The 27,630-nt window shown below is 40.6% G+C and overlaps 2 protein-coding genes across 5 annotated transcripts in view; both read right to left on the reverse strand.

Annotated features, from left to right (window-relative positions):
• Positions 1-2: 2 nt before the first annotated feature.
• Positions 3-27,630, reverse strand: part of LOC123969528 (extracellular serine/threonine protein kinase FAM20C-like) — a 33,860-nt gene continuing 6,232 nt past the window's right edge. Inside the window, exons 9-11 of the mRNA XM_046047009.1 lie at positions 967-1,048; positions 794-853; positions 3-475 (exon numbers count right to left, since the gene is read on the reverse strand). Coding sequence (XP_045902965.1) covers positions 202-475; positions 794-853; positions 967-1,048 — 416 coding nt within the window. The 3' untranslated portion in view covers positions 3-201. The remainder of the gene's footprint in view (positions 476-793; positions 854-966; positions 1,049-27,630) is intronic.
• On the reverse strand, positions 1,212-27,061 carry LOC123969525 (dynein heavy chain domain-containing protein 1). 4 transcript variants are annotated; one of them, XM_046047005.1, is made up of 44 exons: positions 26,927-27,061; positions 25,620-26,082; positions 25,054-25,215; positions 24,721-24,924; positions 24,524-24,634; positions 24,216-24,372; positions 23,708-23,962; positions 23,254-23,397; positions 22,742-22,853; positions 22,234-22,457; positions 21,903-22,146; positions 21,499-21,656; positions 20,746-20,871; positions 20,303-20,579; positions 20,008-20,135; positions 19,506-19,704; positions 19,339-19,424; positions 18,980-19,205; positions 18,706-18,831; positions 18,501-18,598; positions 15,231-18,393; positions 15,011-15,131; positions 14,690-14,849; positions 14,295-14,577; positions 12,638-14,186; positions 12,238-12,343; positions 11,808-11,907; positions 11,505-11,697; positions 10,991-11,093; positions 10,575-10,703; positions 10,208-10,399; positions 9,613-10,032; positions 9,096-9,501; positions 8,561-8,659; positions 8,244-8,420; positions 7,719-7,897; positions 6,353-7,378; positions 6,082-6,256; positions 5,883-5,957; positions 4,053-4,266; positions 3,753-3,844; positions 3,523-3,672; positions 2,512-3,137; positions 1,212-2,372 (listed from the first exon to the last, which is right to left on the reverse strand). In XM_046047005.1, exons 2-44 carry the CDS (start codon positions 25,991-25,993, stop codon positions 1,944-1,946), a joined length of 13,578 nt encoding a protein of 4,525 aa, XP_045902961.1. In that variant the 5' UTR covers positions 25,994-26,082; positions 26,927-27,061; the 3' UTR covers positions 1,212-1,943. The 4 variants fall into 4 exon arrangements, with proteins under 4 accessions (XP_045902961.1, XP_045902958.1, XP_045902960.1 ...); XM_046047002.1 differs by having other exon boundaries at positions 11,793-11,907; XM_046047004.1 differs by lacking the exon at positions 26,927-27,061 and adding an exon at positions 26,820-26,894 and having other exon boundaries at positions 11,793-11,907.

Raw genomic sequence — 27,630 nt, forward strand, 5'->3', positions numbered from 1 at the left:
GCTCAAATTGTGGGATTTTACTGAAACAAGTACATCTAACATTATCTGTAAGCCGACTTTGAAATGGAGCAACACAGGTCAAGACGGTCAAAGCAGTATTTTAACATAGGGGGAAATTATTATTGTCACAGAATGCAAACAAGAAATTACAAAAACTAATATCAAACTGTTTGTCACCAGTTATCAGAGGTTCAGGCCATCCTACCCAGCAGGTGTGACCATATCTTTCAAGTTGATAATGTCGTCATAAATGACCTCATCATCACCTCCATCTTCACTCCGTCTCTTTTGGCAATGACTAACAGTCTTAAGCACAGTTTTCAAGCGCCGATCGAGAGCAGCGAGGTGGGGATCTGACAGCAGTGCAGCCACACTATGAAGAGGATCATGGGAGAGCGAGGCCCTCATTACATCGCTGAGACGATACTGAGGCAGAGAAAGCAGACGGAGGCGTAGCCAGGTAGATCGACGGATTCTAGAGAAAGAGTGAAATGACAGGGAGAGGTGATGGAGAAAAAGGAAGATGGGGTGATTAGGGATGAAGAAATAACAGAAGAAAATAGGAAGAAAAAAGTGGGACACAGCGACAGATGGTTACAGCAGAGTTTTGCACTTTGGAACTATGTGTGTTTCCTTGCACTTCTTGAAACTAAGGAACTCTATCTTTGGCTACATTAGTAGTTTGTGATATTAAAGTGAAATTGTATGTGATTTATTTTCCTGACAACACAATCGAGGGACAAGTACAATTCTAAAAACATTTCATCACATTTAATCACATCCTCATTCTTACCTGCAACACTGTTTTAGAGGAGTTAGGATAGAAGGCTCATCTTTGGAGTGACGCCCGAATCTACAATGAGAACAGAGTCAGAGTCGGTCAAGCCACATTGCATACAACCCCAGCCACCACTACAGAAGCGTACATTAACATAGACACACACTAACAGTTAGTAAAATACTCACGCTCTCCCATTGTCAAGGTGTAGTAGGAAAGTATTGTTGCCAAACTTCTCAAAAGTTTCATAATGGTGCCTGTCCATGTTACCTAAAGAAGGGTGAAAAAGGAATTTGGTTACCATTGTCAACAAAGTTCACACCTCCTTCCTAAAGTTTTATGCTGTAAATATCCTGTGATATGGTGCATTCTTAAGTATTTCTCAAACATTCAGTTGAAAACAGTTTTTTCTCTAACAAACACGTGAATCATATTTAAGCAATAAAAAGTGCTATTTATTTTACTGTTTACAAGTTATGCAGACTTTGTGTGCTAAAGTGCTAAAACTAAATACACGCGTCCTGACATAAATGGCTTTGTAATGTTTACACATTTGTGTGAGTGTAAATTGATTATAAATATGTGTAATGTTTTTGCTACATAAATCTAGACAGCTATTTACAAAAATATTTCAAAATTACAACGTGATACAATACAGAAAAAATGAGAACAGAGGATAACTGCATGTATATTTGAGGGTATTTTATGTGTGTTTTTACTTGTTGGTGCGAAATCAAATGCGAATAGACATTCATCATTTTAACAGCTTTCAAAACAACTGAAAACCAGCTGAAGCAGAGGTGTACTACTAGAGGTGAGTCAGCTGGGTCAGTACAAAATGACATCACTGTTCAGTGTGGTAACAGGTGAACAAGACCACACCCAACAGTGATGCCAGGTGGATAACACAAAATGCTATAAATTGCCATTATGACATTGTGTAAAGACTTTAATGAAAATCAAATATTCAAAACATTAAATAACGTAATGTGTAAAGAGGCATTATACAGCAACAGAAAGGCACATACATTTATGTGAACAGTTGTCCTAATGACAAATACATACACAAGATTTTTCATGTAGTATGAGTAAGGACTCTTTTATCAATCTACAGTTGTTTATTCAGCAAAAGCATCTGAGCGCCGGTCTGATGAATCACAGCAGGTCAGAGCATACTCACTAGCCTCACCCTTCTCAAACTGCATAAAACAGGATTTAGCTTGGCATGAAGTGGAAGCATAGTGATAATGTTAACATCTGCCAGTCCCCAGTTTCCACTCTCCCGCTCTCCATTGAGATAGAGGGGGCAGTGATAGAGTGGTAACTGTGAGGCAATCGATGGAGAAGCATGTGCGACCTGGACATTGCTGGCATCCTTTAAATGTGACCTTTTACAAGGGAAGATATCTCGGTCAATATTTGTGCTCTTGACTTGAGCCTTGACACAAACAAAGGGCAGTGAGCATGGCTGCAGCGAGTCTGTGTTCTCTAGGGCTCCTTGCTGTGCATCCCATGATGCCCCTCTCAGCTCCAGGCCACACAAATACACAGCGTCCAGGGGAAGTGAGGCGTGGTATGTACTATCATTCAGAACCTGGAGGGAAGATAACAGTTTAAGTAATCAACCTGCAGCGCCTGCAAATAGTTGGAGCAATATTAGGAAATATTTCCATCTACTGGGTTCCATAACTGAAAGGCCATTTTAGTGTGATTTCATTATTTGTATGCTTTACCTGAAAATGCAGGGCTATATCACTGATAAATTTGCGATTTAATTGAGCAGCCTCTCTCATGACGGCTGCCAGAAACCCTCTGGGATTTTTGAAAGCAGATAGTCGGTAGGCACCAGGTGGATCTGAAGTGGTGTGGTGCCAGAGATAAGCACTGAGCAACTCTGCCCTCCTCTCTAAGTGAGACAAGTCAGTGAGCTTGAGGAGGGAAGCGAAGTTCGGCGTGCTGTATTGAATGGGCTGTTGAAGCTGTGAGAGGAGCAAGGACACCGAATCAATCAGATCATCCCACTCAGCCTGGAGGAAGCCACGTAGGGGACTGTGAGAAGCAGCTCCTGCATTTGTAACTGTGCTGTCATTCTTGAGTATGAGGTAACTCTTCAGAGCCTGCAGTCTGTCTCTAGTATGGCTGTAGGATGGCAGTGTGGTGGGCAGTTTTAGCTGAGTGTAGAAACTCCCCACTGTTCTTAGAGGAGTCTGGGAGGCCTGCAGTAGTATATTCAAATTGTGGCTATTGATCTTGATTATCTCAGCTGCCACATCTGTACTGAAGCCCAGTACAAAGAGGTCACTGATGTTCACTGAAATCTGAAGATCGTGCTCTAAAATCTGCAGTAGTCCTGACAAATCTGAGGACATGAAACATAGCCACAATCAATACATTGTATTTACACAGAATAGTTGAGAAACACCCACTTTGGCCCTAATACATGTACTCCTTTCTACTTGTTGTTGTGATGTTGATTTAGAAATGTAGCCTAATTTAAATGCTGCAATCATGTAAGGTATCAGCTAGATGCTTAAGTTAAGTTAATAGTTAAGAATAAATATTTTAATGACCCCTTTCCCTTGGCTGACTGCCACATCAATCAGCTTGTAAAATGTATACTATGCAAAATCAGTGTTTCCTCTAGGATTTTTTTCAGCAGTGGGGGCAGGACAAACAGCACCCCCCCACTCCCGGAAGAAACAGTCACACTTCACAAAACAAATACATTCAAGTTGTTTGGTTACCAAAGTGATCAGGATTGCTGATCATTTTTGAGAGGATGTGTGGTCCCCTGCCCAAGAGAGGTGACACTCTGCTGAGGCAGGTCTTGGCAACGCACTCCACCACTTCCAAATCTGCAGAGTCTATCACATGGGCGCCATGCACTAGACTGACTGTGAATGAAAGTACAACAACGTTAAAGCATACAGTAACTGAACTAGAGGGACAATTGTATCTGTTACTGCTGCCTCACCTGCAATATACTGCAAAGCCTTTGTCTTATCATGGCAGAGACTAGCAATGCAAATGTGTGCATCCATCAAAACCTGGAGGTCTGCCTGGCTCCTATGAAACAAAGACAATCCACAGGCACAAGCATAAACTCTTAGTACATCATGACATATTCACCATTTGAATAATATTCACTGGTTTAAAATACTGAAATATGCATTCAGGTCATATTTGTTTTTACTTTAAATGTATATATATAGGCAAAACATTTGCAATCACACCTCTGCCATATAGGATACAAGGTGTGGGCCCATATTCTCACCAATTGTATATTCTCCCTTGGCCTAAGTATTTATAGGTCTGTCTCTGCAGTAACACAGAGTGGAAGATGGCACAGCGGAGGAGGTCTGCTGTGACCCCCGACAGTGACTGACACCTTATGATGGACGCCACTTGTCGCAAGGAACAGCTTAGCTCCTCCTTCAGATCCCAGGGAGAGTCACAGACCAGAGGCAGTGCACACATCCGTACTGCCGCTGTTTAATAATAAAAATAATAATCATTAAAATCATAATGATGATTACAACCTGAGCAAATCCATAAGAAACAGAGGAAACTGTTTTACTTGAGGCATTAAATTATACTGAACAACATTATAAATGCAACACTTTTGCCCCCATTCATCATGAGCTGAACTCAAAGATCTCAAAGACTTTCTATATGTACATCAAAAGGCCTATTTCTCTCAAATATTGTTCACAAATCTGTCAAAATCTGTGTTAGTGAGCACTTCTCCTTTGCCGAGATAATAATAATAATAATAATCTTTATTTGTAGAGCACTTTTCAAAAACAAGTTACAAAGTGCTTCAACAAGTGCAAAGACAACAATACAAGCAAGAAAACATTGAAAAGACCAAAATACACGTTTGAGATAAATATAAAATAAGTAAAATAGAATAAAATAAAATAAAGTCAAATAAGATCGGGAAAGGCTTTCCTATAAAAGTATGTTTTAAGAAGGGACTTAAAAGAGTTCACTGACTGATAATCCATCCACCTCACAGGTGTGGCATATCAAGACAGCATGGGTACTGCCACGGCCACAATAAAAGGCCACTCAAAAATGTGCAGTTTCACTGTATTGGGGAGATCCGGGGGGGTCCGGAAACCAGTCAGTATCTGGTGTGACCACCGTTTGACTCATGCAGTGCAACACATCTCCTTTGCATAGTTGATCAGGTTGTTTTGCGGCTGATGCTGGTCCACACTTCAATGGCAATGCGAAGAGACCCCGATGAGGATGACGAGCATGCAGATGAGCTTCCCTGAGACATTCCTGACAAGTTTGTGCAGAAATTCTTGGGTTATGCAAACCGATTGTTGCTGGCCTCAGACGATCTTGGAGGTGAAGATGCTGGATGTGGAGGTCCTGGGCTACATATGGTCTGCGGTTCTGAAGCCGGTTGGATATACTTCCAAATTCGCTGAAATGCCTTTGGAGATGGCTTACGGTAGAGAAATGAACATTCAGTTCACGGGCAACAGCTCTGGTGGACATTCCTGCAGTCTGCATGCCAACTGCACGCCCCCTCAAATCTTGTGACATCTGTGGCATTGTGCTGTGTAATGGAATTGCACATTTTCAAGTGGCCTTTTATTGTGGCCAGCCTAAGGCACACCTGTGCAATACCCATGCTGTCTGATCAGCGTCTTGGAATGCTATACCTGGATGGATTATCTCAGCAAAGGGGAAGTGCTCACTAATACAGATTTTACAGATATGTGAACAATATTTGAGAGAAATAGGCCTTTTCTGTACATAAAGAAAGTCTTAGATCTTTGAGTCCAGCTCATGATGAATAGGGGCAAAAACAAGTGTTGCGTTTATAATTTTGTTCAGTATAGATCAACAAAAATGTTGTGATTGAGAGAGAAAACTTAAAAGATTTTAACTGTTTTGTAAATATTACTTTAATTAATATGGATATACTTTGTGCTCTAAATGCATACCAGTGTACTGAGTATATTTTGTATGTGAAATTGATTTATGCATGATTACCCACAAAGCCTGGTTTATCCCTTGGACTATGGTTTTGCCGACTGACCTAGAAAGGAAGACTTGGATAGAGCAGTAATGGCAATATATCTACCTGGTATGGAGCATGATGCATATTCTTGAGTAATAAACCACAATCGGAAGCACGGGTGAATCAGGCATCGCTCATCTGTGCGATAGGTACGTAGGCAAGAAAGCAGATACATAAATAGAAAGATTGGGTTGTAACTTTTTTGTTAATGAAAATGAATCATACAAATGCAATTTAAATTGCTTGATGATGGAACACCTACCTCTGAAAGAGGACATCAGCTGACTGAGGTGAGCCACTACTTTATCATCCCATCGTTCCAACAGGTGACAGTTGTTAAAAACCAACCAGTGACCATCTTTAGCAGCTTTGTTGAGCATTGAGAGAATCACCTCTCTGTCACACACAGTTCCAAAAGAAACGATTTTCACCTGAACCTGAAACATATTAATAAAGAAAGAGGAGCTGGTTGTGCATTGACGTAAACTGGTTACAGACACTGATTTAAAACATAGTGAAGCAGTCTGTTTTACCTCCTTTGTTTCTGCTATACATTTGGCCAATCTGTTTATTAAGTGAAAAGGCTGAATGCTTGTCCACTTATCTCCTCTTGGACTGGGCAAAGTGAGGATGATGGGTCCCTCATGTTTGGCAAGATATCGTGAGAGAGCCTCTGGGTTCCCAGTGTGAGGGGCCTCAGCCCCTGTTATCTGTCCAGGCACGCAAAGGAAGTAAGCCGCCATAGCCTCAGCTAGTCCCTCCAGGCAGTTTGGGAGCAGGGTCTTCCAGAGGAGAGCCCGCTGTAGCAGGGATAGATGTGAATGTGAGCGACAGGGAACAGCACCTGCTACAGTGGAGGAAGTGAAGTGCAGGTACTCTTGCCACTGCATGGGGTAAGTGGAGAGAGAGGCAATCAACCCTCTGAAGACTGGGATCTTCTCCAAGCAGAGGAGCTCTGGGTAGATATGGGGGGTTATCCAGCTGGGCAGAGCCCTGGTGGACTGTGAGGCAGCAGGGGTAGGGGAACAGGTTTGTTCTTTAATGACAGGATGTTCTATGTCTTGAAGGCCCCTGAGGAATGCCACACTCTCAGCCTCAGAGCAGAGCTGGTTGTGTTGGAGCAGAACCACAGACACCAGCAGCTTCAGAACAGCGACATGGTTCTTGAGGAGACAAGGCCTGTACTGGCCCAGCAGCTGGGCTACCATCCGGTGTGTGACCTCTGGTATTATGCCCCCAGGTACTTTCCCAGAATATGACACAAAAGGCCTATCATTCACAATGAAGGCCTCTTGCATAACTGAGATGAAGCCCCGTAGGGAAAAGTAGTAGGCAGGGGAAAGACTGGACACCTCCTGCAGAGCCTGGTACAGGGCAACAGCCAGCCTCATTAATTGTCGGGGCGTAGCCAGCAGGGACTCATGGTAGTCCAGCTCTTCACTCAGATGCTGGATCTCAGCCTGCAGGTTCTTCATTGCTTCTTGACAAACAGCCATGCGGGGGTGAAGATCCCCCAGCAGTGAGGTGTTATGCTGCAGGATGTAGTCCATTAGATCATCCTAAGACAAGATTTCGGAGAGTCAACTGATGATGCAGCTACAAACAACAGCAGATAATATACATTACTTAAAAATGATTTACATTCCCAAAATGCCTGCTGACCATGGCTCTGCTACAATGAATTAAGCAAAAAGTTTGGCCAACAATTATGACACAAGCAAACTCTGACCGTCAGGCTGTGTGCAAGTGGCAGACAAGCCCCTTTATACTTTTGTTTTGTTCAAGAGAAAATAAGCCCCAAATGTCCCCCATTGATTCCACTTCACTGAATTATATGAGACTAAATAACCAACAGAAACAGTATCTGCATGATATGATGGTAAATAGTGGTATCGTCACCTCTTCTGCGATCAGTTTCTCCTGCAGCAACTGCTTGTCATTCTGGAAACGCAAGTGTTGAATCAGCAGCTCTTTACATTCAGACCGCAGCAGCTGTGTCAGCATCAGCTCCTGGATCTCTTCTGAGCTCAGAGAGAGGTCAACCACACGTACCTGAGCTAAGATGGACGGATGGATCTCTATAGAACAAAAGCAAGAATACCTAGTGAATCGCAGCGTTTAGATGAGTGTCCATTTCATTAACTTCTGTATTTAATAGACCAGTTAGCTCATCCTGTTTTAGATCACCCAAACTCTTTGTGTGCAGAGTAATACAAACTGTTTAGAGCAGTATGCTCTTTATTCAGTGTGTTATGATCTATGAAAAGGTCGTAGTACATATCTGTATCAGTTACATGACCAAGACAAATAAAAGGATTGTGAATGTGTTTGAAAATCCTTCATTTCTGTTGCATGAAAAATGCCAAGAAAGTGACTTCAACAGAGACTCTGTGCATCTGTATTGACTCTACAAATCCTTCTTACCACTACTAAGCAGTTGGACAGGCAGATGGGTGCTAAGGAAGAGACAGAATTCAGGGTGGGTGGGCTGAACATGCTGTTTTAACCCTGGAAGACAACATCCAGCAGGGCGTACCAATCTGGCCAGAAACTGTGGACTGGGAATCGCACGTTCCATGTGAGTTACCAGGACTCTTGAACCTGCAAAACAAAAGGTTAGAATAACTTAAGGCTGAAAAAGGACACTGTACTCTTAGAAATTACACAAAATACCAAGTTAACGACAACATAATGTAAAATCAAGTATAATATTTTTATTTGTGTAACATCCCCTAATTCACCTTTCTCCGCAGCCTGGTCCAGCTTGTCCAGCAGCTCTGGATCATCAGCACAAACCACCATTCCACACTCTGTCTCCTTCTCAAGCTTGGCATTCTCTCCTGCAGAGCAGACACTTGTTGTACTTTTTTAATTCTTTCAGTACAATGTATAATTCACATACTTTCTATTGATTTTCTAAACAAACAAAAAAGGGTAAGAACTGTGTGATATTTATTTGCTACATGTATTTTCTCTGACAAAATTGTGTTGATTGTAATACTATTTTTAGGCTCGCAGTTAAGAAAATTGGCTTACTTTTGGACAAACTGATGACTGTATTTCTGGGAAATTGCATTAGACATTAGTTATTATTTTCAAAAGGTTAACTCATTAAAGGATTAATTAAATAGTGGTTGGCCTAAATATCTACAGGACATGATGTAATTATCAAAACAAACCTAGAACATCAGGGTAGTTGATTGATTGAGTAGATGACACAGAGTCCAACAAATTGAAAACAAACCGCATAGATATATTGTACATCTAAGTACCCACCTGTGATCAGCCAGCTTTGAGAGCTTATATCTAGATGTTGCTGGGTGTCTGCCAGTAGCGGCCAGTGTTTTACCCAGGCACGCCTGCAGCCCCACAGCAGCAGCTTTACAACCATTCTGGCAGGTGAGGCATCCTGGAGCATACCTAACGCCTGATCCAGAGGCAGCCTCTCAGACAGAGGGATGGGAAAGCCAAAAAGGGGGTAAGAAGGTGCAGCCTCAGAGTGTATAAACAGGGAGGTTCTGGGGTCCTCTGGGTTTATGTTGATGCTTCCTGTCTGACATAGCTCCCTCCACTTGCTAAGAAGTTCTGTGCGCATATCAGGTGCAAAGGGGCCTAAATAAGAGATAACTGCTGCCAGGATAAGGGCATCTCCTGGTAGGCTTTGGATATTTAACTCTGCCTCCTGAAGGGAAAAAAATCATTCATTTGAAAAACAATATTAAAAACACTAAAGTACTAAATTAAGTGGTGAGTTTATTTGACATCTACAGTACACGTGCAAATTCTGCGCTACCTGAGCAGCAGCCCTCCAGTCTCTGATTTGTGTCTCCAACTGCCCAGCAGCTAAAGTAGTTTCTTTTTCTAAGGTCTCAGCGGTGTGAAGTCCCTGCAGTTGCTCCTCCAGTTCTTGTTGTACCAACTGCAGCTGAAGCTTGACATTCTCTAGATGATGGTATGCATCCTTCTTGCGCTGCTTGGCCTGGTGAAGCTGACCATGTGCCTCTTTGGCCAGCAACTCCAATTGCTGCTTCACCAACAGTTGTTGTTGCATACAGCAGTTCTCATATACAGCCTGGACCCATCGACACAGGGACTCACAGGCTTTGCTCACCTCTCGCACAGACTCTGGCACAAAATGTGGACTGTGAACTATTTGTCCGAGCTGCTGCAGCTGTTCATCTCTCAGACTGTAGCGGTCAAAAAATTCCAACTCCTACGAGAGATTAGCAAGAAAACAATCCCAAAACAGCCTCTTATGCCACAACATGCCAAACAATTGGACTATTACTAAACCACTGCTTAACATATAAACTTATGTATGACACCACTGTATTATTCTTTTTATTATAAAAGAGGTATGTACCAACATAAATATTTTGTCCACACACCTGGAAAAAGTTGGATTGTCCAAGAAGCTGTTTAGCACTCTCCCACCCTTGTGAGCGATTAAACAGCAAACAAATGGCATCCATGATTTTCACCACCCCATCAGGTGGATCTCTGTAGTGGCGCACCTCCTCCAGGTCTGATGGATTCAGACAATTAAGAATCTTGACGCCAGACAGGAACACAGGTCTCACCTGAAAAAAAGAATTTAAAACATCAAGTTCATGTGACACTTGTTTATATAGACGTGCTTTCTGTGACGCTTCTAATGTCTTCTTCTAGGGATTTCACAGCCCTATATCTCAGTATATGTTATATTATTTATTTGATTTTCCATGCAGACATTAATAAAAAAGCAAATCTGTTTACCTGTTTCTGAGCGTGATTTATCTGCTCTTCCAGATGATACAGCTTGTTCTCCTCCACTACACATGTCGCCTTGGCTTCCTTAAGCAGGTTTGTCTGATAATCTACAGCTCTGAGGAGCTCTTTAACACGCTGCAGGATGGAGAGGAAGGTAACATTTATGCAGATACCTACATTTGTAAATATGCTGTGTTATAAGGTAAATATTACTGAACATTAAAATTGCAATATTAACTGAGGTACAAATGTAAGGTTACTTTAATGTAATATATTCATTAAAAAATAGATGCAAAAATAAATAAAACAGTTTACACTGTGATGAAAATTAACCTTTTGTATTTAAGAAATTGTGGCCAAGCCAATACTGCTGCAAACTTATACAAAATATTGATGAAACATGCTGCATTGCTCTACATTACCTGCTGTGTCTCAGCAACCTTCTCTTGCAGTCTTATTAAGTGCTGTTTGTACTGCGCAACTGTGTTGTTCATGAAATCCAAATGAGACAAAACAGTGGCAACTCTAAAAGAAAATATAGCAGTTACTGTAAAGTAGAACATGTATTTCTGTTTTGTTTTAAAAATAAATAATAGCGTGTCAAGAAAATATAATTTAGACCTGTACAGTCTACTGCAATCCAATTAAACAGGTCTGCAACAAATGCTACCTTTATGAATGTTATGTGTATGTTGTATTTTTGTTAAAACTATGTCAGATAGCGTTCAGGATGTAGTTTGTGGTGCAGCTGTGTTGGATTGCATGATACATTCCAGTGTACCTGATATTTTTTTGTTTCTTGTAAGTTCAGTATAGGTTCACTTTATCAGATAAAGTTAGCTCATTAGTAGTATTATCACAAATGTATTGGTATATGCACAGCAGCACATTAAATACTGGAGACACAGGTTTGCCCAACTACTGGTTTAAAATTACCTATTAGCTTGGCTCTGCCGTTGCTTCTGCAGATGGTTGCAGAGGTAACCAAAGTGGGCAATAAACTCCATATAAGTCTGAGGGCTGAAAGGCTGAGCTCGTAGGAAGACAGAAGCATATTGACATGCAGATTGATGGATGCCTGCCATAGCCACAGACAGGCTGGCCTGTGAGCCTTCTCTCTCCACTAATACTAATTAAAAAGAAAAGGAAAAGGGATAAGTCTTAGTACAGCCTGGAGAGGTAAAACTGAAGTGAGTATAGACTACCTTTAGTGGTGTGACTAACTTTTGTCGGGACTACCTTTGAGGCACTGAGCAGCAGCTTCCACTAAAGACTTGTTGGACCAAGGCTGATACACCTCCACACAGCAACTGACGCTCAGGGCCTTGGTCAGTAGTGCCTAGAACACAAAGGATAAAAAGTTATTTATGTATTTAGTATACAGAGCCCTTTACCCCAAATATCACATGGTGAATATTCAAGTTAGTACTGTGTAAACTCAACGACATGGGCTACAATTGAAATGTGGACCACAATGACACAACTGTAATGTTACAGTTGGGATACAAAGGGTCCTGCACCCTAATCAAGGGTTGGTCCTGTAAGTATCAAACATATAGGAATGTGTTTAAATTGCTGTGCCTGGTCTGAAAACTACAGCTTGTGTTTGTGTGTGTGTGTGTGTCAAAGGTTCTATGATAAGAGTAGTGAAGGAAAGAAAATACTTTACATTCCATCCATGGGTTTTATTGTTGGCAGGTATTTCACTGCTGTCTATCACAGCGAAGGGGAGCAGCAGGAACACATGTACATTTCTGTGGATTTGGCTCAAGTACCTTAGTTAAAAGAAACAGAACAAATACGGTTTGCAGTGTACTCAAATATTTGATGTAATTTCCCATAAACCCATTCTTGTAAATTATATTACATCATCAAAACAATTACAGTATTAATGAATATAGTAATGAATGTCCACATCACAAATACATTAACATTACATTCACTTTTGGCTATAAGTAAGAATACTAAATGTATTTCTAGGCCTAATCTTTTAATAACACAATCTGATACAGTTAGGTTGTAATGACTGTAATGAGGACTATAAGAATAATTAGGTATTGTCCTCTTACTTGTCAAACACCCAACTGTTCATAAGGTATCTTCTTGAGTTTTTCACAGCAGTCGCTCTGGAAACAAGGTTTCTTAACTCCTCATCTGTGCAGAGCCCTGGGTAGGTTGTGTGGGCCATCGCCACCAATAGTTCTTCTTTGACAGACTGGCTAATTCCTTCATGGACCAGTATGATGACATTAACTCCATTCACTCGAGTTCGATTCCCAGCCTCTTTTAGGATTTCATGCAACTTATTCTCATTACCAGGATGCACCTCCATTAACTGGTGACCCGTTACATAGGCAGCTAAACGCACAGTGGTTTTGCGGCCTGTGCCTGCGTCTGAGCCAATCAGCACTCCGTGACCTCCAGGTATGAGCAAAGCCCTCAGGATATGTAACAGCTGACTCACCCTCTGTCTGTGTACAATGTATCTGGTTGTAATGTTGTAGTCATTATCAACTTTCTGTCCTTTGTCTTCCTCTTTTCTGTCAATGAGTGCACACAGCTCTTGAAGTAGTACATCAAGGTCTCGGTCCTGATATGAGCAGCTACATTTAAAATTGTTTTGCTGATTCATTGATTTCAGGGCCTCAGACAGCTCAGGGCCATATAAAAGCTTAGCCATTGTGGCCTCCATATGCTGAATAATATGGGGTTGCAGAGGGTGAGTTGTCAGGCTTGCCTCTTCTGAGCAATTGTTTTCATACTGAAGGGAAGGTTCAGTCAATTGTTTCAGGTCTGACGGGCCAGCAGGTTTTGGCTCTTGAGGCAGATTTAGTGTATTTACACTCTGACCTATTGGTTTACATGTGCCTGCTGTGCCCACGGGTAGTGTGTGAATAGCAAGGCTTGTGACAGTGGATTGGTCACCTAAACTGACAGGCTGGGTGTCGTCAATCAATCTAATTCCGTAGTGTGTTGTTGCTGTCTTGGCTATGAGTGACACAAGAGTTTTGCTTTCATTCTCTGAGCATAATCTATCACCAAATGTACGCATGCACTCATGCATCCAGAGATATGCTATGTTAAGATCTGATGCCGCAGGCCCGGGTAGGACTGGAGGAAAGTCTGGTAGTGAATAGTCCTTTTTCTGCATTGTCCCTGTGTTTGGGATGTCAGACTGCCACAGGCACATCCCCCGAAACACCTTCTGAAGGTCATGGTGGGAAAATATGAAATGGGGCCTTTGCACAGTTGGCTGGAATTGATCACATACTGCATGATACAGGTTTTGAGTTGCAGTGATGATACAACGTGCCATTTCCTTACCACCCTGCTTAAGTGTCATATCTTTGAGCCAGACTTCTAGCCGAGGAGAATGGATGGACAATATAATATCCATACATAGGCTAGGGAGCACAAAGATGGAGAACAGACGTGACAGCCTGCAGGATACCACACTACTGTTGTGACTGCCCACTCCAAAGACACAACAGGTAGCCATGTAGCTGATGCTTCCAGAACTCAATAACTTGAAATGATAGTCGTCAAATGTTAGAACCTCTCTCTTTGAAATACTCTGTCGTAGCGTCTCTAGAGCTGTTGACGTCTTCCCAAAGACATCTATCAGGAAAAACAATAGAAAAATTTACCTTATAAAGCTTCACACAGGGCAAAATCTTATTGAAATTTAATCAAATCAGTTCTCCTAAGGTAAATGTTCCCACTTACCACAGGGGGATTCATGCAAATCATCCACAAAAAGAAGCAGTCCTTGCTGTTTTGACATGGAACCCAGAGTACCTTTAGAGTTCTTCCGGCAGCTGATCTTTTTCAGGATAGTGCGCAGGTCTCTGGAGCTCAGGAGGGGACTGGCTGGTAGGCTAATATGTGGCTTGTCAAAACACAGCAAACTTTTGCACAGAGTGGTTTTTCCAGAACCGGGCTCTCCTACAAGCAACACTGGCTGGTTTGCCTCCAACATGAGGTGCAGAAGATAGGTATATTTCCCATACTATGTAAATAGATTGAAGACACTTGTCAGTTAAAATGTTTAAATGCAGTGATCACTACATGTATGTGCTTTCACTACACTAGACAGAATGTTCAGTATGTTCAGGACAAACCTTGGGAGTGATGGAATTTGTCATCAGTGTGCTCTTGGGGCATATGTTGCTATCAATGTTAAAAAAATGTTCAAAGACACCCTCTTCATCAGGAACCACAATTTTGTACCGGCAAGCAAACAATACTTGACGGGCTAGTAAGTCAAATTGTGGCCAGTGGCTGAAGTAAAAAAATTAAACATATGAAGAAAATTAGTGATTGACATTCATTTTGGGGGTCTTTTGTAAGAAAAAAAATGTGATTACATGTGTTTATAGCAAAAAAAATTATTTGCGTAAATATACATGGCTATACAACAAGTTCTATAAAGATTATCTTACCGAGGATGCAGATGTCCACTAAAACCCCAAATATAGGCCACCAGAAAAAGGTTTCTGGCCAGGAGGTCTTGTTTAGTGTGAGAATCTCGGCCTGCTGTGTCCGTTCTGTGTAGAGGTATATCTGGTGGGAAAAAAAGTGATGCAGTATTAATAAAAGTAAAGTGTCTACCTTAACTAGTCTGTATGTTTATGGGGTTAAATGAATAAGTAATGGTTATACCTTCTCTGTCTATTTGTGGTATAGCCTCAGTTTTTTCCATTTTCTTTCTAAAATGCTGTAGGAGGGCTCGTAGGATCCGAATGAATGACATGATTTCTTGCAGTCCATATGGGAGGCTTTGAGATGATTCTCCTTCATTATGGATTGCAGAGGTTAAAGCCTTTTTCCTAAGCAAACTAAGAGTGCTAGAGAAGAGATCTTCAGCCAGATGATTCCACATTTTCACGGTTCCTTGATCCAATTTGTGTTCAAAAGAGAAAAGCTCCATTTCACTCTTCCACACAGCCTTCCACAGATCAGTACCTGTGAAATAAACAAGGCTGCAACGGGTCACTGCAGAGGGACTTGCGTCACGTAGGTCAGTTATCTCCATTAGTAGCTTAAGATGTGATTGGGATGGTAGTGTTTCACCTGATGACAGGCACAGAAAGGGGTCCTCAGGACTGCACAGCGTGGTTAAGTGATCTAACCAGCCAGGCTGCCCCGCAGGATTACCATCCATTACCAGCCATTTCACCATCGGTGTCTGATCACTTTTTTTCTTATTGTTGCAGATTGTGGAACTTGTTGGTTCACATCGTTCTGAATCTCTCAGCACCTTTGCAACAGCTCCATCTTGCCATCCTCTATTCTCACAGAAGCAGCCAAATACCTCTTCATGAGACATGGCGTTAGGAAATAAAACCACAGTGTCAACAAAGTTCCAGGTTGATGCAGAGATATGTGGCTCTAGCTGTGGGTTATCTCCTTCAATCAGATCATCATTTTCAAACACATATTCCACTGCCTTGGCAGCCAGGCGATTGAGTGCTCCAGCTAGACCACAGTAACAGGCTGTCTTTCCACTACCTGAGGGGCCTATAAGCATAACTGCCTTAGAGAACTTCATGGTCTGGTAAAGTGTAAGAGCACTGCAAATGATTTCACTTTCACAATGAAAATATTTCCTTTGTAACTCTTCTGTGACTGCATCTTTAAGTTGTTTATTTTCTTCTTCGTCAATGTATTGTTGGAAAAGAGAAAAATGGCAGGCCATAGGGAATGTGCCCTTGAAAATGGTGTAAAACTGTGAGGCTTTTTTGTGCTCATAAAGAACAGGTATCAAGACTGTGAGAATTGCTTTGACAATGGCTGTCTCCTCCATTAATCCCTGTATAATTGACAAATGAGAACAGCGCAACCTGGAAGGATTTTCAGTTTCTTTTCTATTCTTCTCAACACCTTTGGCTGTCACATTTTGTGAAGATGCAAGATCAGTTTGTTCAGCAGCCGATCCTTTAGCCTCATCCGAAATTTCTTGTTGCCTTAAACTTTGTTGAAAGTGTATTGCAGAGGCGGAAATGATCTTTTGCAAGACAACGAGATAGCAGCTCTGGTCGTCAGTGATGAAATCAGGCAGACAGAGGGAATCCTTGGCCAGGCTGATGAGGCACACCAGATGTCGACTTAAAGACCTGGCCTCCGAGAAACCATTGGAAGTCAGCATTACTTCTGCAATGATCCTGTAATCTGGATGGGTTAACGCAATGGGTCTGGTTGCACATTGCAGACTCTCTGGAACCTCAGCTGTATATCCCTTTGATGAGATGAGAACACATCCATAGTTCAAGCTGGCAGAAATGCATTTCCCAGCAAGCACCATATGGCATTCTGAATCACCAATGTTTTTGCAACCTGTGACCCCATCAGCAGTCTTTGCTTCCTCATTCACTCTTTGATTCTTATTTCTTGTTAAATCAGAAAAGGATTGGTGAATGTCCACTAGATGCTGTCCCAGTAATGACAAGACCCCTTGTGTTAGCAAGTCCACGGAGTCCAGCAGAAGCCATGCTCCAGTCCAGAGGGCGCCCAACAGCATCCGCTGAACAACACTGGGCTTCATGCTTGGACAACACTGTACATTGACAACCTGTCGCCCCAGCGCTTTTCCTAACTGGACTACAGTCTTTTTCTTTCCAGACATGCAAGGTCCACTCACATACCCACATCTGTAGCCTGTCAGAGCAAGAAGGATCCCCAGTATCGCCCGATCTGTGGATGGAGTATGAACCATCACCCAATCTTCTGGACCAAAATACTCATAATCATATTGGAGTCGATGGCCCAAAACATCCACATAACATGTTGGATCACCATTTCCAGTCAGACTGCAATCTTCTGAGTTTATATGATACTTCATTAAACTTAGCCACTCAAAAGACGACTCTAGAGATACACCTTGTACCTCCATGAGTTGAGATAGCTGCTGTGCATGATTCATTGTAAGCTGCACTAAAGCACGCAAACACATAGTCATGTACTTAGATACCAGAGATTCACTTTTTGCTCCCATGACTCCATCCCTTATGGAACAGCCAAGCTTTTTCAGTTTTGCAGAGTTGTATGCTTTTATGTTGCTCAACTTCACTGGGCTCGATTCTTGGAAGGCTCTTTGAATAACACTGTACCAAACAGCCTCCTCAGCCACCAGCAGACACTGAAGAGGATATTCAGACAGCAGATCCAGCACAGGTAGTTCAATTTTCCTCCTATCAGCAATGTGGAGCAGGTCGTCTCCAAATTTTTTATCACCTACCAAACCTTGACTGGGTGGTTCAAGCTGGTTTCGCACTACAGCACTTTGTTTCGTGAGATGTACCATGGTCAATTTTAATTGTTTCTCAAAGACACAAAGCCAAACCAAGGCATTGCGATTTGGTTCCAAAGGAGACAGAAAGGTAATGTGCTCCTGGAGGCTGCCAAAAAAACCCAGCACCTTCATCTGTTCGTGGCCTTCAGATGTAGCCCCACAGCTCTTTGCATCTCTTGTATTAGATGGAATTTCACAATCCACTTCAAGACAGCGCACACCTTTAAAGCATTTGCTTACGAAACACTGCAGTGTGAAAGGTGTTGGGTGAAAGGAGAGTAATTGTATCACTTCCCTGTCACTCAAGAACCAGAGTCTTGGAAACTGTTCACACAGGATGTCCAGGAGATCCACCATCTGGTTGGAAATAGCCTCCATTGTAGACAGACCATCAATGAGAATCTGGCAAAGGCTATTACCATGGAATCTGTCATTAGTCTTCTTGGAATGAACAAAGTTCCACACATGAGGAGCATTTGATATAGAGTGCATAAGTTCTTTAAATGTCTCATCAACTGGTTGGAATCGCTCCAGCTATGAAAAAATAGAAAAGTAATTGAAATTTATCTCATATGTAAACTTACAGCAAAGCTCTGAAATCATAGCATTGCACAAATGACACATATGACACAGGGACATACCAGGTCCACTCTCTGAACACTAATGGATGTTTCATGGAATATCTTGGTCAAGAAGGCCCATATTTGCTGGTATCTTTCAAATATATAAAGCAGCTTCCCTGTTAATATTGAAAGGGAAAGCAAAAGATAATACAATATTCATAGTGTTTCTGCACTTGGTAGTACATTCTCAAAATCTTCTTTTTCATCTGAATATCCATCCTACCAAGATCTTGCAGCAATTGGAACCAATCTTCCATCTGCAGCCTGAACTCAACACTGTGTGGGGATCTCATCATGGCGGACAGGGTCATCAAATCGTTCTCTATCTCAGCAAAGTGTATTTCCAGACCTGAGTGAGAAAACACATATCCCAGGCAAATCCCAGCAACTTATTAGCAAGATACTGCCAAAGTAATAATTCAACAAGCATGTTTACAATGACAACAAAAATGACCACATCTGTATTATTAATTTGCTAGTTTGTTATTCAGTCTCACCAATAATAGTGAATCTTGCATCATTAGAGGAGTTTTGACCGGCAGTTTGGAGATTTGAAACAATGCCCTCTCTGGGCTTCTCTGTCTCTAAACCAAGCTGTGTCTCACAATGCTGCCAAAAAGGGAGAGTAAATTTATCCAGCTGGAAGAGTCTGGCTTCCCATCCCTGTCGAAGCTTTTGGAAGGTCTGCTCCATGTTCCACTCTGCTTGTGCATCCCTGCATATCTGACAAAATAAAGCTACCATCAAAAAAAGTAATCAAGTATCATATGTTAATGGCATACAAGGATAGTTTGATGATTCCTCATGTTAGTGGCACTGCCATAACATGACCAATATGTATTTATCCTGCTCTCACCTTGGTAATATGTTTCTGGTCAACTTCAAGAGACATCAGTTCAGCAACAGTCACCTTCTTCTCTGGGACATACAGTAGGCCCATGCCTGCCAGGTGGAATGTATTTAGATTATTGTAGATATGCAGTGGTTGCATGCATTTGTTACAACATGGGCACAGTGTCTGACCTTCGAAAATAGCTTTCCAGTGTTTGGGTTTGAGTGTGTGGTTCTGCAGCTTTGACATGACTACAAGCTGATGGCTTAAGCTTTCCAGGTTTCCCAAAGTCTCCTGCAGTACTGCATCATGGGTAGGTATGATACTTGTTAGAGATAGAGCTTGCTCCTTCCACTTGGCAATTTTCCCCTGAGCTTGTGACACCACAGCCTGAAAAATATTTCAAAAATGGGTTAATTTAACTCATATGGAAAATGGTGATAGCTTAAATATAAAATATTCATTATTGTGTAATTCAGAATGTTTTTTTAAACTGTGCTTAACATCTCTGCACTGCTTTATTTCTCCAAAGAATTAAAAAATGAAGAGGGAGCAAATTCAAGTTCATGTGCGTTTTAAACAAATTAGTTATACATTTGTCATCACCATGGCTGGATATAAATAATTACCTCCTTGGCAAAAATATTTTATCATCTTGTCAATAGGCAGAGAGAGGTTCACTTGACATGTTACCTCATGGAAAAGCAACTGTTTCCATTCTTCCATCCATTTTGTGTACACATTTATCAGATCCCACAACTCTTTACGGGCTTTGACCTTCTGAACATCTGTGGTCAAAATGGTCAAATCCATTGGATGCTCTAATGGGAAGAAATAAAACATAACAGTCTGAAAAGATTAGGATTTATGTATAACATAACAAGATTTTATTTTTTCATGGTTGCTGTAAGAGTTTTTTTTTCTTTTGTTAAAAAGTGACTTTCTCAAGCCTATAAATAATCGATAACCTTAATGTATACCATCTTACCTTGTAGGTTTTGACTGTTTCTACTAAGTTGTTCCAGCTTTGCATTGAGAATGTGCACATGTGAACACATGTGGTTCAGTTTGGAGACCATCTCTTCTGCATTCTGGCTTGGGTCAAGGAAGGGTCCAGATGTAGTTTTGGAAATGATATTTTTAAAGTCACAGACCAAGAATGGGTACATTGTGTCCAATGCATTAGCCATTGAAGGAAGATGTTGGCACACAATGCTTTCTGCTCGCTTGAAGAGGGTAATAAAGCAATCCCACGTGGCCAGCATCTAAATATAGAACGCAAACAGACGCAAACACACTGCAGTGTAAAAAAAAAGCTAAAACTGAGATGTGATCAAACAGCTGTAGTGTTCTGAAATAATGCACAAAACTGAGTTGTACAACTACAATGTGGCCATTAATGGCATCATTTTCACTTGTATGCCTGCAGACCTTATCTTCCAAAGTCTCTTCCTGTTGAGTCATCTTCCTATAGTTCATGCAAATAGTGTCCTGGAGGGAGTGAATGTACTCCATACGTTTCTGTGTGTCAGCCAATATTTTCACAGAGTCCCTCACCTGAAAAGAAAAGACAGATTTAACTTTACAAGTCTATCATGGCTAACAAACTACATTTAATGGAGGGGCAAAAACTATCATTTAAATTTTGTTGACTGTAGTTTTGAACTTGAATTTGAAGACGAAAACGCTATGTAGTTGCATTACTTGGTGAGTAAACGTCCCTTTTTCTTATTACTGAAAATTGCTTTTTGCAAAAACAAGGTGTTGGTCACAATAACTATATGTACTGTTGCATGGCTGGTTTGGGGATCAGAAATCATCAAATATATCTGACATTAATGCATCACCTCATCATTCTTGGATAATGGAATCCCAATTCAGAAGAATATGCTCATGGGATGAATAATTAAATAAAAGTGAATGTGTAACAAAAATAGTCCCAGAGGATCTGAATCTTCCATTTACCAACCTTGTAAAGGTAAAACCTTTTAGTGAGATATTTTTCTTACCCTTTGGGCTGTTTTATCTCTTTTTCATTACTGGTAATCTACTTCTCTTTACATTATATGCTTTTCTTCTTTAACACTTTTTTTGCCAGTATCTAAAGTTTTCACCTGGGAAATAAAACACATGGACACTCAAAACAAGTCTTCCAACTGTTTATAAAAGAAATTAAGTCTATACCATAAGAGAATATTTTGAAAGGTCTCGTAAGTCTTGGGGTTCTGTCTTGAGTTCAGCAGTAGCCCTCCCCAAGTCTGACATGAGGCTTTCTGATTGCAGCTTAATCTGCTCAACAAGCTGCTCTAGCACTTCCTCCTCAATGGACCTCAGCTGTTGCCCTTGAAAAACAAAGGCAAAGAGGATTAGAGCATTTCACATAAAGACAAGGAAGTCATTTCTCAACCCATAAACCCATGGCCATACATTTTATTATTTTACAAAGGTAGGTAAACTATTAGTTTCTTTTAGGAAACATTGTTTCATTACTCGTTCCTGGTATGGAACAATGTTGATTTAAAAAGTTATTGAATAGAGACTTAAAGTAACACTGTGGGGGAGATGTAATTACTTTAGAGCAGACATACCTAGATGTTCCTTTATGCGAGTGCACTGGATGATGAACAGCTGGTTGGAGGTAGAGATTGATGAGGGAACTGTGTAGATTCTTTCAGTCCAGTTGTGTACCTTCTTTATGTGCTCCTGATACAGTAAAGCAGGCTGACCCTTCATGGATTCTAATATGGCTTGACTCCATTGGCTGATGAAGAACTGGATGTCCACCAACCATGAGTAGCTTTCACAGAGCTGCTGAATTTCTAATTCAGCTTCCTGTCCAGAGAACAGTGAAAGCAAATTCTTTAACACCCCTACTGATTATGCATTAATATGGGCTAGAATTTGATTTGAAAGTCTTGCCTGCATGATCTTGGCCTCCTCTTCCTCAACCTTTTTTGTAATGTCATTGATGCTGATCTGCCACTCCAGCTGTCTCTTGCGGAGTGGATAGTGGCAGCCATGCACCGTGTTGCCCTGTACTGTCTGTTTAGGTAGCACCAGCCAGCGAGATGGCAGGTCTCTGAGCACTTGCCAGCAGCAAAACTTTCTGCGTCCAGTCATTCCATCATTGTTCTTATTCTCAGCTGGGAATTAAAACACATAGACACTAAAAACAATCTGTCTTTCAACTGTTTATAAAATACATTAAAAAACATATAACTAATATGATTTTGGAACCATTTCTGTTTTTAGACCACATTGATCCATGCAGCAACAGGAATAACAACTTTGGGTCAGGCTAAGGCACATTTTCATATAAATAATATATAATAATAATAATAATAAGTATTAGTAGAAGCTCAAAGCAACTGAAATCAAAACTATGAAATCTGAAGACCAGCAACAATTTCAATGCTAAAGGCTGTACCTTTAATAGTAAGATGTTCGATACAACTGAAGTCAGAGGCTAAATCCTGAGCAAAACCAGATCTGACGACACTGTTGCTGTTCTCTAGGAAGAATCCACAAGTGTCACACATCTACCACAGAAGAAAGGTGTTACGAAGCTGGTGATAAATTCATGATCAAAATGACAAAAATACTGCTTGATTTAACAGATGTGATAAACATATTTAATATCTTGCAGGTTTTAATCCTACATAATTGCTGAATTGGTCTTAGTGAAAAGTATGTTCTTGCTGAAGCTGTAGAGAAAATTTAATATCATTTATCATAAATAGTAATCCAGTCACTTTACTAGTGCAAACACTTTTCTGTTTATATTCAAACTATGAACAAGGGAAATTAATTATGTGTTAATTTCTTTTTACTATTACCAAATGTCACAAATATGAATCACATTCCCCAGTGCCCACATCTGAAAAATTTACTGTAATGTAGGTGTAGCTGTGTTTGCAACTTTGGAAATGTGGAAATCACCTGAATTATAGAGTTGCCAACAGTCAGGAGTGCTTCACTCACTGCTTCTGAGAACAGATGTACTGGTGGCTCCACAGTCAGCCGACTATTGGCACTGAAACACAGCTCAGTGTGGAAGAGACAGCACTGCTGAGATTTCTTCCTCTAACAAACAAAAATACATCAGCAGCATTAATTTAATTCAATGTTAATTAAGTTATTTGTCAGTTTGCTATATCTGATGCTTACCCCATTATTTTAATTATTGTAGCAGTGGTGTTCAGAGTAATACAAGTTTTATATTCATATTTCACTTGGTAAGCACACAAGGGTTGAAACAGCGCTGTACGCTAAACTAATGTGTTAAAGACAAAGCAACAAGGCTATTATGTTTTTAATCAACAATTGTTCTAGCAGGAAGGTTTGTGTGTGCTAAATAAGTGGTGTTAACGAATGCTCTCTTTTTTTTTTTTACCTTCAAAACATTGTTGAGAAAAGATATGGCATCTTGTTGGATGATCGTGATGAGACTCTGCACAATCATTTGATTGAGGAGAGCAGCAAAGTTGCCCAGTTTCTCCAAGATGCCTTTAGACCGGGACAACTGTTTCTTTAGCTCCTTCTGGTGAGCCAAACGGAGGTGAATGGGTTCGTAGCATTTATTTGGCTTTTGAGCATATTCCATGTGCAGCTGCAGCTCCTGGTGTGCCTTGTAGCTGGTCTCTTCCACCTGGGGATAAAAGAACATCACTGCAATAAAAATGATAATGATGAAAAGTGATTTTAATAACATATGCTGTTAAAAATTATGCTTTCTAAAAATCGACAGGTATAAGATAAAACTGTAACTTTTTCTTCATGCTTCATTTCTTCATGTTGAACCAATCAACCAGTGTCTACATCTCTAGTCATAACTCTATTATTAAATCTATTCATAACACAGGTTTGAGTTTGTTTTAAGTCAGAAAACCAAATTGTGGTACCGCATTTAGGATGACAGAGTGATACTGTGATAACTTCTCCAATATCTGCAGACACTCTTGGTTCATGGTTATTAGTAGATTCTTAAATTCCTGCAATGTATAGGTGTTAGACTCCTCCTGTGGCAGGTGGTGTGTCCCTTTTAGTTCTTCAATTATTCTGTAAAAGAAGTATCATTACCAGGTAATCTGAAAAATTAATGTCCCATCTAAAAGTTGGTCAGATACAAAATTCTAATAGCTCATTACATATTACACCAAAATTAACAATTTAACTAATACTGAAAGATTTCCATGGCGATGGGACTCACCTGGTGAACAGAAAAAGAGCATTTCTGAACTGAGGTACAGCTACAATCAGCATATCCTGCAGATCTGCACACTTGTGCTGAAAACAGATCTTGCGCACATTTCGATGCCACCTGATAAACAAAAAAACACCAATCAGACAAAGCATGAAGATAGAGCAAAACAAAAGCAGAGACAAAAAGCACAGCTTTGCACTTACAAGGTGAAAGCTTTCCGCAGTCTGAAGTCCCTGAAAATAGGGATTTCCTGCAAAGCTGTCCACAACATAGACTCTCTGTACCACTCTGCCAGACTGACAAGTCCACCATAACCCTGTTCTGTCACATGTAGTACAGTATTAGGGGAGAAGATGTAGTGTTCAGAGCCAGCTGCACTGGGATGGACCACTTGCAGGTCATAGGGTCTACAAACAAAGAAGACATATCACTGCATTCATAGTTTAATTGCCAGCATTCCAACAGAATTAAATTACTACATGAGAATATCTGTGGGAGTCTGAAATTAAAGGGTAGATAGTCTCATTTCAGTCGACCTGTTAGCGTCTCGATCCACTTCTTTTAGGTAATAAAGCTCAAATTCTCCCAGGTCTCTTTTCCTGGCAAAGATATGAACTACCTCTGTGCCAGTGAGAGGAACTTTATTTGGTTTGGTCGCTATCTTTCTGTCCTTACAAGTTGATTCTTTCTCTGTAATACTGAAACAATAAAAAAAATATTATGAACAACAGAACAATTCAAGAATCAAATAGTTTGGAGAGTACAGGTTAAGAGCTAAATGTTAAGGTAAAAAAAAACCTAATCTAAAAAGATGTTACAGAGATCCAACAATATACTGGGATAAAACAAATATTTTGTTTATGTCAAATGTTTATGAAGACACGCATAGACCTATTAAATACTATCATCATCTTTACAAATGTGATCATACTCGTTTTTTCTGAAGTAGTGATTGCAGTATTGTCTGCAGAAATTAGCACAACTTTTCACATAAACTATTGCATGACACTTTTGTATTATATCAGTTACGTGTATAAAAACTGTATCAGAATGAATGGGTGCATTAAAAACAACATCAAATCTCTGTAAGTATTGCATGTACCTCTGTGCTGTCAATTCATCAGCAGTTCTGACAGGGATGTCGGCCCCTAATGCTGAGGCCATTAGTCGAGGCCCTTCAGTCCATTTTGTGTCAGCTATGGCTCTCCCAGGTCCTACTTGGGCTATAAGACGAGGGAGTTCCACCACTGATAAAGGTCTGTCAGAGGGGACATTTCTGAGGATGGTGGTACAACTCAACAGAGACCTGGCCACAAAGGCTGCTGAGAGAGAAGGTGGCTCCGGGCATAGAGGTGGTAAATTCACTTCCAAAGAGTGGGCCTTTTTCTTAACCTTGGATCCAGGCTTAGTAGTGTCTTTACCACAGGTCTGAGAAGCTCCATTACGTGATCTTTCCTTTGAAGGGGCAGCGAACATGCTGCTGATCTCTCTATGAAAACCATCAGCAGATTTAGGTACCGCAAACTTTGTCTTGCCTATCACATTAGGACTTCACTCTGGGATGTCTAAAAGAAAAAGACAAAAAGTAACTGTAGTATGAATCACCACCATAGCACTCTGTACCTCTCGTGCATTGTTAACTAGCCACATACCAGAAGAGATTTTATTTAGCAAGGTGTCTATAAGGATCATGTTTCTTCTTTCTAAGCAGCAAACATAATATTAGACAGAGATAAGCAGAATATTGGGTTAAAAGAGCTGTCTTTATCATTATTTATTTTCTAGAGATAAGCATTATAACGTTATATTCTGATCCTTCCATAAGGCTTACTACAAATTCTGAAAAATGTCACCATCTTGTTGTATAACCTGTCCTATTTACAGAGAACTAATTAAAATTTGAAAAGCTACATTTTCAACTGAGATTCAGCAGGCAATAAAATGCAGGGTGCAGCCTGCAGCTTGACGATAATTTAACTTAACGTTAGTTCTGTGCAGATAACGTAAATCTTATCTTAGCTTCTTTTGACTGAAATACCTTCTTATATGAATCACCCTACATAACACACTACTTTATATGATGTTTGATTTCTTTATATGGGTTCGTGTTATCTTCCATTACAATAATGTACACAGTTAACTAGCAAAACCAAATCCAAGCGAGCACTTTCTGCTAGGTAACGTTAGCTAGTTACGCTAACCCCGTGTTATAACGTTAGTAAGTCAACTCCGCACTCAGCCCAACGTTAAAAACCAAAGTTTAACACCTGTTCTCAAAAGCCTACCGATCAAGTTCACATACCAAGAGAATTAAAACGATGATAATGACGTTTCTAACGCTAAATAAGTACTTTAAAACAAACTAACTAGCTCACAACATAAAGAAACTAACTTGTGTGACTTTCTTACCTGGCTGTGAACAAGTTGTCGACGGCTCGTTGCCACGGTAACGCACAGTAACTTTCGTTGTGTTGTGGAGCTGGTCGGTCCGCTGGTGAAGGTCAATATGCGCCCTTTTAACTGTTTATAACCTTTTACCTTGCAGCTTTGTTTCATCCAATATAGCTTGTCAGGACGACAGTAAAGGACAGAAACGGAAAACAAGAAATCAAAGCATTCCGATATTAAAATGTGGCCTCTGCTGCCTGTGTATACCTACAAGGTGAGATTTAGTTTTGTTACTGTGAAATTTTTCATGGTTTTAACCTTTAGGTGAGTTTATGGTTTTTATATGAACACATCTAACACAACACATTAGATTGAATGCAATAAGGTCTGAATTATAACTGTTCAACCTTGTAGACCTTTCTTGGAGCAGACATTTTGACAGGACCTTACCAAAAGCACAGGGCCTGCAGCTATGCCTGGAATTTCTAAACCTAAATTTATTGCAGCCATAATTAATGTTAATAATTAAGTTAATAATCTATTGCACATCTGGTGTTCCTGCATGTCAAAATGTCTGCTGTGAAAAAATTGTTACCACTAAAACATGGTAAAGTTTTGTCAAACCTATGCCAGACTCAGGCTGCAAGACTCCTAAATCCATCCTCAGCACTCAACCATGTAAAATGGTTTTATTTCTATGACTTGTTATTTATCGACCCATGTAG

Source organism: Micropterus dolomieu, linkage group LG04 (assembly GCF_021292245.1).
Source record: "Micropterus dolomieu isolate WLL.071019.BEF.003 ecotype Adirondacks linkage group LG04, ASM2129224v1, whole genome shotgun sequence".
In the NCBI taxonomy this organism is placed as follows: Eukaryota; Metazoa; Chordata; class Actinopteri; order Centrarchiformes; family Centrarchidae; genus Micropterus; species Micropterus dolomieu.

What these genes read in the sequence shown, in the direction of transcription:
- LOC123969525 (XM_046047002.1), bottom strand. Translation starts at nt 25,993, where the DNA reads ATGTTCGCTGCCCCTTCAAAGGAAAGATCACGTAATGGAGCTTCTCAG. An exon ending in CGAACATCTTACTATTAAAG is followed by an intron (nt 22,458 to 22,741) that starts GTACAGCCTTTA and finishes TTTAATTCCCAG; the next exon opens with CTGAGAATAAGAACAATGAT. An exon ending in TTTCAAAATATTCTCTTATG is followed by an intron (nt 20,872 to 21,498) that starts GTATAGACTTAA and finishes TTTTCTTTTCAG; the next exon opens with GTGAGGGACTCTGTGAAAAT.